The sequence below is a fragment of the Schizosaccharomyces cryophilus genome (assembly GCF_000004155.1).
Source record: "Schizosaccharomyces cryophilus OY26 unplaced genomic scaffold supercont4.2, whole genome shotgun sequence".
NCBI lineage: Eukaryota > Fungi > Ascomycota > Schizosaccharomycetes > Schizosaccharomycetales > Schizosaccharomycetaceae > Schizosaccharomyces > Schizosaccharomyces cryophilus.
The window spans coordinates 784,534-794,977 of NW_013185625.1; the positions used below are offsets into that span (position 1 = coordinate 784,534).

Consider the following 10,444-nt stretch of genomic DNA (forward strand, 5'->3'; position numbering starts at 1 on the left):
TATGATGGAGCATCCAAATTCTTCCTTAACTTTTGAATAAAATCTAAGATACCTCACTTTAGGGGACCGTGAACAGGAAAACCTTGTTGAGATATTGCTATTTGTTTCAAAATATCAATTACGGGTCATACCTATTTAAAAAAATATTAAATAATTGTAAACAAAAGAAAATGGTTTTTACCAAAAGAATTGGACGTTCTATTGAATTTCAGTATACAGTGATGCGAGCTTCAAAGTACAGAAGCTGGCCTAGTGGAAGGACTAACGTAGTTTAAGTCAACCAAATCAAATTTTGCTAAACTTGAGGAAATACTTTCAATCTAATAAATGGATTCAGATAAGAACAATTCTGCGTCTTGTTCTTCCAAGAACAGCGAAGCTATTGCTAAATCGAAAGCCAGTTTGAAGAAAGCCGCTGAAGACCCAAATCCTCCTACAATCCATGGTCCTGGGGGAGTCCCTCTTAGGTAAGAACATCCATTGAAAATACTTACTAAATCTTACATCCTAGTAATCCGCCAAGACCCTTTTCTCAAGGTGGAAGAGCTAACTTCGACTCTATTAGGCTTCCAGATCACATTGATATTGTGAAGCCAGAGGAACAGGAAGAGAATAAAGGATAATCAGATTGCAGAACATTTACGGATGTAGTGCTCGAAAGTGAAACTAGTATGAAAGTTGAATACGAATATATGCGGATCATGATTTTATGAATAACGGACTCTGCAAATGCCATTCGATGATAATAATTATTGAAAAATTTTGTTTTTTAGATATGCTTTTTTGAATGAATTTACTCGACAATATAAGATACTTTATGCTGCGCAAACAGTAGCTACAGGATTTTGACATTACCCCTTTTACCAATTTTAATATTTGATACGAAAAGGATTAAATTCATCATGTATTGATCAGTGTTCATAACCATAAAAACCATAAAAATCGTCTAGTAGCAATCTGCTTGTGTACAACATATTAGACAAACAGTACCTGATTGTACATAGGATGCTAAACTTAGAAGATGCAATATCTAACAAAGAAAGGGAATCCTTCATAGACAACAACGGGAGCGGGTCTGTCTTTCCAGTCGAACTAAATCATCCCAATTGGTTATAGAAGCCCACCAGTTTGTAACACTCGTATTGTGTGACGGTTGAGAAGAACTCAAGTCTCCATATTGTATTCCTAAAGATTGATCTTGAGGATCAATTTCTCCCAATTCAATTCGAGTCAATATGGTAGATACGACTGATAGGAAACAGTCATCTACCTGGGTACCTGAGTATGCGCTTGTTTCATGTGCGCTAGCGATCTGTTTCGCCGAACAAAATTCTGCTGCTTCTTCCGTACTTACTTCTCGTTGCTCCTGTAGATCACATTTGCTTCCAGCTAAAACGACACATAGAGTAGAAGGAGCCATGGCGCGAATGTCGGACACCCAAGAAGACAACTCACAAAACGAATCTTTATTTGTAATATCATACACGAGCACTGCTCCAGCAGCCCCACGATAATAGTTTCGTGCTACACTTCGAAACTTTTCTTGACCAGCCGTATCCCATAGTTGAATTTTGATTCTTTTTTGCTGATTTCCCATACCGACAATCACAATTCTACTGGCAAAATCAATTCCAACCGTATGCTGAATCTCATCGTTCCCTAAAAACATGTTAGCATTCTAATTTCCTTTGCCAGCGTCAAATTTTACATCGTCCTTTGACAAAGCGCTCCAGCAGACAGGACTTGCCAGTTCCTGAAGGTCCCGCCAATACGATTTTTACCAAATAGTCATAAGACTCTTTATCCATTAGAAGAGACGAAGGGAAACAAATATTTAATGTCTCCTGGACGTTTACGAAAAGATGGTTTCTGGCTTTTGAGAACTTGTGGGTTTCTGAATAAATAATCTTAATAAGATTCCTAAAATATGTTTCTATAATTAAATAGACTTAAAAACGAATTCAAAGCAAAATGAAAACTCATAAACTGAATATGAAGTTACGAAACTGATTTACTGGACATAAATTATACAAGGATTCTAAATGATGGTTCTATTCTTAAAATTTTAGATAGAATATACATTGTTTCTGAATATTTTACGAGTATATTTGCACCTTCCAATACATAGATGTAATTTACCAAATCACCAAAAAATCAATCCAATTGGATTACCCAAACATTCTATATGCGAATTATAAGACTAAAAATAAAAATAACATGAAAAGTCCAACTCATCCGGAAACGTCGAAATTCAATTCCGTTTTCGATTAAACAGCAACAGCTTTCGGTTTTTCATATACCCATGAAAAAACTATTCTGATAGCTCAAAGAAATTGCATTGAAATAATAAATTCTTCAAGTAAGCCGTAAGCAGAGACAATATCAACAGCCTCTTGTTCAAAAAAATCCGGCTTTATTCTCACATATCCAAAAAAGCGACTCGATCATTTTCCTTGGTCTTGTTGTGGTTCAGACCGATATGTGTGGAATTTACATATTCTTTTGCTTTGACAGAGCTACCAAACTGTTAGAAAGATCATTGAAACAGAAACCAACAAATACTTACGATTGTAACAAAGTAACTTTTCAATCAAGTCGACATGAGTAAGGATCATACGTCTGCAGCAGTAGCGCTGTAAACCTAACTTGTCCAAGGCTTCACCTTCAGTGTTGTCTTCCTGGAGAAGGGTAAGATAGGTGTCCCATTTGTCGCCGATAACCTAAGCCTGTTAATATCGAATCTTCATAATTCAATCGCAGATAAGTATGAGCATGGAAATTCATTCCGTTTAAAAGTCATCCATATATTCATGCAAGCATGTCAACATGAAAAAGTACAATGAAAATTGTCACTTTTCAAACTTCTTAATAAAATGATTCCAGCTTCGTGATGTACTAAGAGAATATAATAGATATTGATAAATAACTTGTACATATTGCCATCTAATTTCCTGGAAAAGAATTTTTAATGGCTCACAGCTAAAACTTGTTGGTCGACAGATTCTATCAATTATCTTTTTCTTCTTTATATAACTGAGAAAAAAAGGAATTTCTACTCATCCTTAGACCCGTTCGACGGCCAAATGACGCTTCTTTTAACAAGCCGCTCAAATCTGGACCTTTTGAACCAGAAAAAAAAATTTCCATGCAGCAGACACAATCATACCTTTCCACAAGAAAAACAACGAATTGGAATAATCATTTTCCTTTTTCTTATATGTCCCGTCCCCTCTTGGTGTTTGTTGGTGGAGAGTTTGTACGCCCTCACAACACTCTTCCTCCACCAAGGAAAATACGGTGTAGGCAGTCGATTCTTTGCCATACTGAACTTATCCTTCCCCAACCACCATTGTTTTGTTTACCTTGCATATTTGATTCTTTTTTCTTAATTCCCGAGGAAAGAGACAATGGAAGAGGTGAAAAGAGCCGAAAAAGATTCTTCAGTGGGTCGTAAAGAGGTTAAAGACCCATGGACAAAACGTGCCTATTTAGGCGGTCATATGATCCCTCAGTTGCCTGCTATTTATTCAAACGACAACAAGTAAGTAGTTTAATCAATGAATGTATAGGATAAAGGTTAAAAAGCGTTGGGTTTCGAAGCAGAACTTTTACAAATTTCACGAAACGTTCAAGGAGCGATCGGCTACCTTTGAAAAAGAATAATAACTCTCAAAATTATTAAAATCATTTTGACAAATAAAAGATGTCTTGTTCTATTTGGTTCAAATATATAAAAACGTTAATTCAATCCGGTGCTTTTTAACTTGTTACTGCTATTCATTTTATTATCTTTTATCCTATTTACTAACAGAAACAAGATTCCTTTTCATTACATATGACACTTTTGTCGGCATATTCTCGTTGATTACTGGGGAGTGCGTCAATCGAATTTTCTTTACAACACAAAATAACGATTCTACCCCTCTTGCTGTTTTACTTTCTCCTCAAAATGCTTTTGAGCTTTATCTTGTGTTTCGTTCGGGATTCGTGTGTGTCCATGATTGGGCTACCACTGAACTTCTCCGTACGATGGAAATATCCACCCGTGTTCATGCAGCTACATTTTCTGGTAATACTCTATTTGCTGTTACTGATGCTCAACCCTCAAAGTCTGGCCCTTCTAGTGAACGTTTCATCTTGTATGCTCTTCTTCCTTCTATATCTGAAAAGTCGTCGAGCTTGAACCCAACCTTCATCTTTAAGTTTAATGATTTCATTGCTCTTTCTAGCAGTGAGACTTCTGCCAACCTTCCTACTGTGGCTGTTTTAACAAACGACAAGGTAATGTTTGCAGTCAATGTTCCCAAGAAAAAAAAGCACCAATCTCGTTGGGAAATTCATGAACACAAGTTTAATCAACCACAAGCGTTGACTCATATTTCCGTTCATGAAACCAAGGTAGCTGTAGCTGATAATGAAGGGCGCATCCACGTCTTTTCTGATTTTACTAGCAGTCGAGTCTCCGGTCCTCGAATTATGCACTGGCATGCAAACCCTTTAGGTGGCTTGACATGGGCTTTGGATGGTGAATATTTGGTTTCTGGCGGCCAAGAAGGTGTCTTGGTTTTGTGGACTTTGGAAACTTCCCATCGTCAATTCTTGCCTCGTTTAGGTTCCTCTATTGATTCCATATCTGTTTCCCATAACTCCGATTCATACGCCCTGCATCTTGGAGATAACTCTTTAACCGTAATAAAAGCCGTCGATTTGACAGAACAGATCCATGTTCGCGGCATTCATCATATGATTCCTGGACCTTCTGACAAAATGACTTCTGAAGATGATAGAAAGGCAATTGGCGAGCTTTTTAAGTTTTCCACCGTTAACCGTCGAGGAGAATTGATGCTGCTTTCTTCATCTTGTTTCAATGGTCACTTTGTTGCTTTACAGCAATATGACTTAAAGGCCGATGCTTGCATTCGTAATTTTGAAGTGGCTCGCTACTCTTATGGCTCCGTTTCTAAGACAGCAGCAGCATCTCCTGCTAATGAGACTGGATATATTTCCTCAATTGCAGTAGCCTGCTCCAATGATGATTCCTATATTGCGACGCTCGATTGTTGGACAACCAATACTGTTGATCAACAACAGAGAAAGATAAAACAAACCGCTTTAAAATTTTGGCAATTTGATACTGTTGCTAAGACTTGGAAGCTAATGACTCGTATTGATCAGCCCCACGATAATAACCAAGACGTTTTGGGTCTTATAAGTACGACTACTGGCAACAAGTTTGTTACTTTAGGCACCGACGCGACATTGCGCGTTTGGACTTTAAGTTCCCGAACTTGGGTTTGCTCGGCAATGCGTCGTTTTGCAAACATCATAGGTCAATCAACTTACTCATTTTCACATGCCCTTACGAATTCGTTGGACGGATCTATCATCGCATTTGGTTTTGATGCTTGTGTGCACTTAGTACATAGTGAAACCCTCGAAACCATCTTTATAATTGAAGTTCCTCACGGTGGTCCTATCGAAAACATCAAGTTCCTTGGAGAAGAATACTTAGTAATTGTCTCTCAACGTCGTTTGATGATATGGAACGTGGTTTCTATGACCGCTCAATGGACAGTATCTGGCAAGTTTACGGGACTCTTGGCAACGAGTCAAAACGGACAAGAATTTGCCGTTGTAGACACAAACTCTTCGTATTCTCGTTTATTGATTTTTGCCTGTGATTATCCAAACTTACTTTCTATGCATATATATAAGAATGCTCCGTTGGCCTTGCATTTCGCCCATGGTGCTTTCCTTCTTCTTGACGATAAATCTGCTTTGCATGCGTATGGCGGTACATTGGCTAGCAAGGTCCCAGCTGCTAAACCATCTGTCATTGAACCGACTAAATCCTTATTGGGTGACTTTAAGTATGGTGTTTCCGCTGTGGTGAAATCAAATACGAATGCAGCCAATGTTGAACCAATCTATAAGCGCCTTACTGCTAGCATGGTTCACAACTTGTTTAATTTGCCCTCTACTGCACCTGTAGATATGGAGGGTATGTACCATGATTTTTCACAGTTGGCAGTGGGCGAACCCCTTGGTTCTCTAGGCAGCAAGGTGGCATCGATGTCTTCCAATTAGAAAAAGATGAAGAAGTAAATAATTAAAAGGAAACTGGCTTAATGTTGATAAACGTATGAATGTGACGTGCCGTACTATTGAAACTGGATATCTAAACATTTTTTGTCTTTGATATGCAAGTAGGATAAAACGTGCTTGAAAAGACATGCCATGAAGCTAGTAGGGAAGAGTCTCATGGCTCTTTTCTTGATTGTTACACCAAGTGCGTGCACTTTCCTACTGTCTTTGTTTAACATGGGGTTCTCTTGGTTATGGATATTGGTTTTATAGATTTTTTTGTTTTACTATATATAGTTTTTTGCGATAATAAAAGAATTGATAATTTGATAATTATGAATTGATATAAGGATCCCAAACAAGCGGTACCTGGTTTTGGATCCATGATTCAAAAGAATAATGCTAAGTTATTTTATTCTTCTAAATTTCATCTTCTACCTATTTTCACTTTTTTACACGTACGTCCATAGCCATTTCCTCAATTCTTATTACTGCCTCACCCTTCCTGGTCTTGCTACAGTAATAGCTAGCACTGTTCGCCAACTTGCGAAAAACGATTCAGTACGAAATAGCAAAAAATCTTCTATTGTACCATAGTATATAATTAATATGCCTACAGATCTTTGGTAAGTATACAATGTTCCTTAGAATCTCATAACTAACGGAGTCTAGCCCTGTGTATGTCGGAATTTGATAGCAAACAGAGTTCTGACCTTCTAGCTACGCTCCCTTCTTTGGTGTAATGGGATGCACCGCTGCAATTGTATTTGCTAGCTTTGGTGCTGCTTATGGTACTGCCAAAGCTGGTGTTGGTATCAGTGCCATGGGTGTTTTGCGTCCGGACCTTATTGTGTAAGTATTGCTCATAAAGATCGTATAAAGGCAACGAAGGTAGCTCAATCTACAAGAAGGCTGCAGCTTGTTTTCATTTTCTGATAAACGGCGTTTGTCTCGCAGTGAATAGAATTGTAGCCGCCTGATGATATCTTTGTTCCTCTTCCAAGAACAAGGGACGCTATCGAGGCTTTTTTATATGCATATATACGTCTTGTTCTTAGAAGATCTAACATAAATTAGTAAAAACACGATCCCCGTCGTCATGGCTGGTATTATTGCAATTTATGGCTTGGTCGTTTCTGTTTTAATCTCCGGTAACCTCAAGCAAAATCTTAGTCTTTACAGCGGTTTTATTCAGCTTGGCGCTGGTCTTTCTGTAGGCTTGGCTGGTCTCGCTGCTGGTTTTGCTATCGGTATCGTCGGTGACGCTGGTGTTAGGGGTACTGCTCAACAACCTCGTCTTTTTGTAGCTATGATTTTGATTCTCATTTTCGCTGAAGTTTTGGGACTTTACGGTCTTATTGTTGCTTTATTGTTGAATACTCGTGCTACTGATAATGTTACAGTATGTATAAAAAGGGGCGTTTCTTCTACTTCCTTTTCTTTTTTTCCTTGAATGGTGTACCGCTAACTTTTTATAGTGTTATTAGGGCGTTTTAATACTTATGTTGGATTCAGTCCTTTTCTGTATGATTTTACAATGTTCAGCTTGATTTTCCTCTCGCATGAATAGATTAGCCCAATTTTTTTTATGTGCCCTTTTACAACACCTAGTAATCGTCCTTAAGTATAGATAATTCGAGAAAATAATTCACTATCTACCATAACAGAACGAGCACGATAGAAAAACCAACACTTATTAACGATAAGTCCTACGAAAGAATCATTCAGTTGACTTACAGAATCAAAATTTCCCAAGTGACCAAAGAGTTAATTAAAGTAGATTAAAGAAAATTATTCAAAACGCTACTGTCCGTGAGCGTATTTATCCCCCATGGTAGTTTCAAACTTTTCATGAAGAAACCAGACTTTATGTAATAACTGCAAACCTACTTTGCACTTTTGTCCAGCTACATATATTTAAACGCTGCAGAATCTTCCTGTTTTAGTAGTTACGGCCAGTCCATATCACAATCATGTGTACGTTATCGGATCGTTGAGGCGCCAAAGCCCTTTAGATTAGAACAACTATAGTCAAAAGGGTAGGGTGATATTTTGCTACCAGCATGTCTATCTCATCTGAAGTCTGCCAAGAAAAGATGCTCATTATTATCTGAAGGGGGGTGATCATGCTAATAGAAACAATTTTGATGGTTGAACAAACGATCATCTAAGAATTGTATCACGATGATCGTTAATCATGGCACAATAAGTAGCTCAGTAGCAATTATGCGCGATAAAAATCATCTGTCAGGAAACGAAATTCAGAAGATTAAAAATACACCATAACAGTTTCAGTGAAGTGGATCAATTTGCAAAAATTAATAATAATTTAGGGTAGGACCTTTTTTTTCTTGATCAAATGACATAAAAAAACCTTAACAGATTGATTCCTATTCAATTTTCAAGAAATGCGCCTCTGTTAGAATGCTGAGGAAGCAAAAATAAAAAGAAATTATTTTACAACCCATTTCTAGCTCATTTGGAAGGAAAGCAAATAAATACACCCTCCTTACGTGGATTCTTAACAAACATTTCCATAAATTTACGTTAAGAGGAGAAAGATAACATCCAAAGATACCGTCTCGCTCAATGTGAAGATTCATCCTCAGTTTGTAACTCGTGCATAGTGGGTTGCTGCTCTTTAGGTTGGGTTGCCCAGAAACTTGCACGGAACTGTCCAAATCCCGTCTTTTCTAAAATACACAAGACGAACCCAGAAACGATGGAAAGACCAATTAATCCCATACAAACTTCGTTGCTCTTGTGATACGTCGTATCCGCAGGCCAACCCGAGTAGAGCGCATAGGTTGTCACGACAGAGCCCAAATTTCCTACACCTGTTACTAAGGCCAAGCTTGCAGCAACACCAACATCACCGTATGAAACGACCATCAACTCGGAGCACCAAGCCATACAAATGGGAACAGTGGGTCCTAAACCAAAACCGATCATCAGTAGACCACCATAGCGTGACCAGGGTGTGTGAGCATAAGTGGCAACGCACAGACCAGCAATAATAATTAGACAGCTTGAAGTAAGAAATGATAGTCTGTAACGGAAGCGATCATAGAGAGGCATGACTAGAACAATTCCCAAAGCGTCGCAAACCCAGATAGGAGCATTTAGAAGAGAAACAGTGGTACTTGAGAATTTAGGATTGATTTGTTCAATGATTAATGTGCAATAACCAAAAATTCCGTTACCGACGCCTACAACACCGAAGTAAATCAAAACAAAAGGCCATACACGAAGGTCAAAGCAAGATTTTAGCAAATCGATCCAACTCCAATTCTTGCCTACGTTCATGTCCAACATATAGCGGTGATGTAAATGTTTCTCACTTTGGTTGAGAAATTGCCTGCGAGTCGGTGACATATTCTTCATCCATTTGGGAAGCGGAATATAAGACAAAAGGTCCCTTCCATTCTTTTGATAATTTTCTACTGCAGGTAGCCACCAAGGAATAGTGAGAGCTTGAGCAACAGAAACAACACCCCAGATCAAAAACATCCATTGATAACCGTATAGTCCGCGAACATTATCCATTTTCTGAAAGCCAGCGGAAACCAGACTAACAACAGCCGCACCAATTTGGGCAGCCGTATAATACCATCCGATTCGCTTACCCAAATGCTCACCCTTGTACCAACGACTCATGTAATAAGCCAACCCTGGCCATAAGCCCGACTCTGCAACGCCTAAAAAGAAACGCAAAGCGACATAAGACTTTGCGTTACCATGTTTGGTTCCCAAGACTGCGTGACACAAACCCACGACACCAATGGTAAACTGAATACGGGCGACCCAAACAGAGGGTTCAACAAAAACCATCATCAAGTTGGAAGGAACCTCGAAAATAACATATCCAACATAGAAAAGAGCGAGGCCTAGAGACAGAAGATGAGGGGTATAACCAGGTAATGTTTGAATGAGATTATGGCCCTGTTTGGTGTTCATGGTAAAAGAAAGCGAAACGGAAGAACGTAAGCAACAAGCTAGAAAGTAAAGGATCCAAAGACAAGGTATAATACGGATATCGCTCTTAAGACGAAGTCTTCTTAACCTTTTCTTTTCTTCAGGATTGAGTTCCTCTTCCTCTGACGGAGGAGAGTTCAAAACATGGTCATTGGCTTCTAGGTCAGTAGGAATTGACATTGCAGAATGCTGAATAAAAGCATCCTGCTTGTTCTCCATCTCCAAGTGCTTTTCAAAAGGAGAGGAAACAGTATTCATGTTCATGAGTGACAGTATATGAAAGCCTTGGCAAAACGGCGTATTATGTATCAAAGATAAATAACTTTTAAAAGGAATGAAGGATAAGAGCTGAATGAATAAAAAAAAAAAAAAAGATAGCTATATT

The 10,444-nt window shown here is 38.4% G+C and overlaps 6 protein-coding genes across 6 annotated transcripts; 3 read left to right on the plus strand and 3 right to left on the minus strand.

Annotated features, from left to right (window-relative positions):
- Positions 1-247: 247 nt before the first annotated feature.
- Positions 248-889, plus strand: SPOG_01891 (uncharacterized protein). The gene is made up of 2 exons (XM_013166997.1): positions 248-467; positions 512-889. Exons 1-2 carry the CDS (start codon positions 328-330, stop codon positions 621-623), a joined length of 252 nt encoding a protein of 83 aa, XP_013022451.1. The 5' UTR covers positions 248-327; the 3' UTR covers positions 624-889.
- On the minus strand, positions 858-2,016 carry SPOG_01892 (GTPase Ypt4). Its single transcript, XM_013166998.1, has 2 exons — positions 1,709-2,016; positions 858-1,659 (listed from the first exon to the last, which is right to left on the minus strand). Exons 1-2 carry the CDS (start codon positions 1,806-1,808, stop codon positions 1,052-1,054), a joined length of 708 nt encoding a protein of 235 aa, XP_013022452.1. The 5' UTR covers positions 1,809-2,016; the 3' UTR covers positions 858-1,051.
- Positions 2,017-2,108: 92 nt separating this feature from the next.
- Positions 2,109-3,256, minus strand: SPOG_01893 (DNA-directed RNA polymerase I). Its single transcript, XM_013166999.1, has 3 exons — positions 3,167-3,256; positions 2,567-2,720; positions 2,109-2,516 (listed from the first exon to the last, which is right to left on the minus strand). Exons 1-3 carry the CDS (start codon positions 3,200-3,202, stop codon positions 2,491-2,493), a joined length of 216 nt encoding a protein of 71 aa, XP_013022453.1. The 5' UTR covers positions 3,203-3,256; the 3' UTR covers positions 2,109-2,490.
- On the plus strand, positions 3,232-6,457 carry SPOG_05294 (U3 snoRNP-associated protein Nan1). The gene is made up of 2 exons (XM_013167484.1): positions 3,232-3,541; positions 3,819-6,457. The coding sequence occupies exons 1-2, from the start codon at positions 3,408-3,410 to the stop codon at positions 6,085-6,087; spliced, it is 2,403 nt and encodes an 800-aa protein (XP_013022938.1). The 5' UTR covers positions 3,232-3,407; the 3' UTR covers positions 6,088-6,457.
- Positions 6,458-6,584: 127 nt separating this feature from the next.
- On the plus strand, positions 6,585-7,916 carry SPOG_01896 (V-type ATPase V0 subunit C). The gene is made up of 5 exons (XM_013167000.1): positions 6,585-6,710; positions 6,757-6,762; positions 6,805-6,936; positions 7,162-7,486; positions 7,563-7,916. The coding sequence occupies exons 1-5, from the start codon at positions 6,694-6,696 to the stop codon at positions 7,569-7,571; spliced, it is 489 nt and encodes a 162-aa protein (XP_013022454.1). The 5' UTR covers positions 6,585-6,693; the 3' UTR covers positions 7,572-7,916.
- Positions 7,917-8,670: 754 nt separating this feature from the next.
- Positions 8,671-10,317, minus strand: SPOG_01897 (vitamin H transporter Vth1; the record flags this gene model as incomplete). Its single annotated transcript, XM_013167001.1, has 1 exon — positions 8,671-10,317. One exon carries the CDS (start codon positions 10,315-10,317, stop codon positions 8,671-8,673), a length of 1,647 nt encoding a protein of 548 aa, XP_013022455.1.
- Positions 10,318-10,444: the final 127 nt, after the last annotated feature.

Excerpts from the sequence above, each read along its gene's own strand:
- SPOG_01891 (XM_013166997.1), top strand. The coding sequence starts at position 328 with ATGGATTCAGATAAGAACAATTCTGCGTCTTGTTCTTCCAAGAACAGC. Across the intron at positions 468-511 it reads CCTGGGGGAGTCCCTCTTAG|TAATCCGCCAAGACCCTTTT; the intron begins GTAAGAACATCC and ends CTTACATCCTAG.
- SPOG_01892 (XM_013166998.1), bottom strand. The coding sequence starts at position 1,808 with ATGGATAAAGAGTCTTATGACTATTTGGTAAAAATCGTATTGGCGGGA. Across the intron at positions 1,660-1,708 it reads GCGCTTTGTCAAAGGACGAT|GGAACGATGAGATTCAGCAT; the intron begins GTAAAATTTGAC and ends ACATGTTTTTAG.
- SPOG_01893 (XM_013166999.1), bottom strand. The coding sequence starts at position 3,202 with ATGATTATTCCAATTCGTTGTTTTTCTTGTGGAAAG. Across the intron at positions 2,721-3,166 it reads GTTGTTTTTCTTGTGGAAAG|GTTATCGGCGACAAATGGGA; the intron begins GTATGATTGTGT and ends TAACAGGCTTAG. Across the intron at positions 2,517-2,566 it reads AAAGTTACTTTGTTACAATC|CTCTGTCAAAGCAAAAGAAT; the intron begins GTAAGTATTTGT and ends ACAGTTTGGTAG.
- SPOG_05294 (XM_013167484.1), top strand. The coding sequence starts at position 3,408 with ATGGAAGAGGTGAAAAGAGCCGAAAAAGATTCTTCAGTGGGTCGTAAA. Across the intron at positions 3,542-3,818 it reads ATTTATTCAAACGACAACAA|ATTCCTTTTCATTACATATG; the intron begins GTAAGTAGTTTA and ends AACAGAAACAAG.
- SPOG_01896 (XM_013167000.1), top strand. Across the intron at positions 6,937-7,161 it reads TTGCGTCCGGACCTTATTGT|TAAAAACACGATCCCCGTCG; the intron begins GTAAGTATTGCT and ends AACATAAATTAG.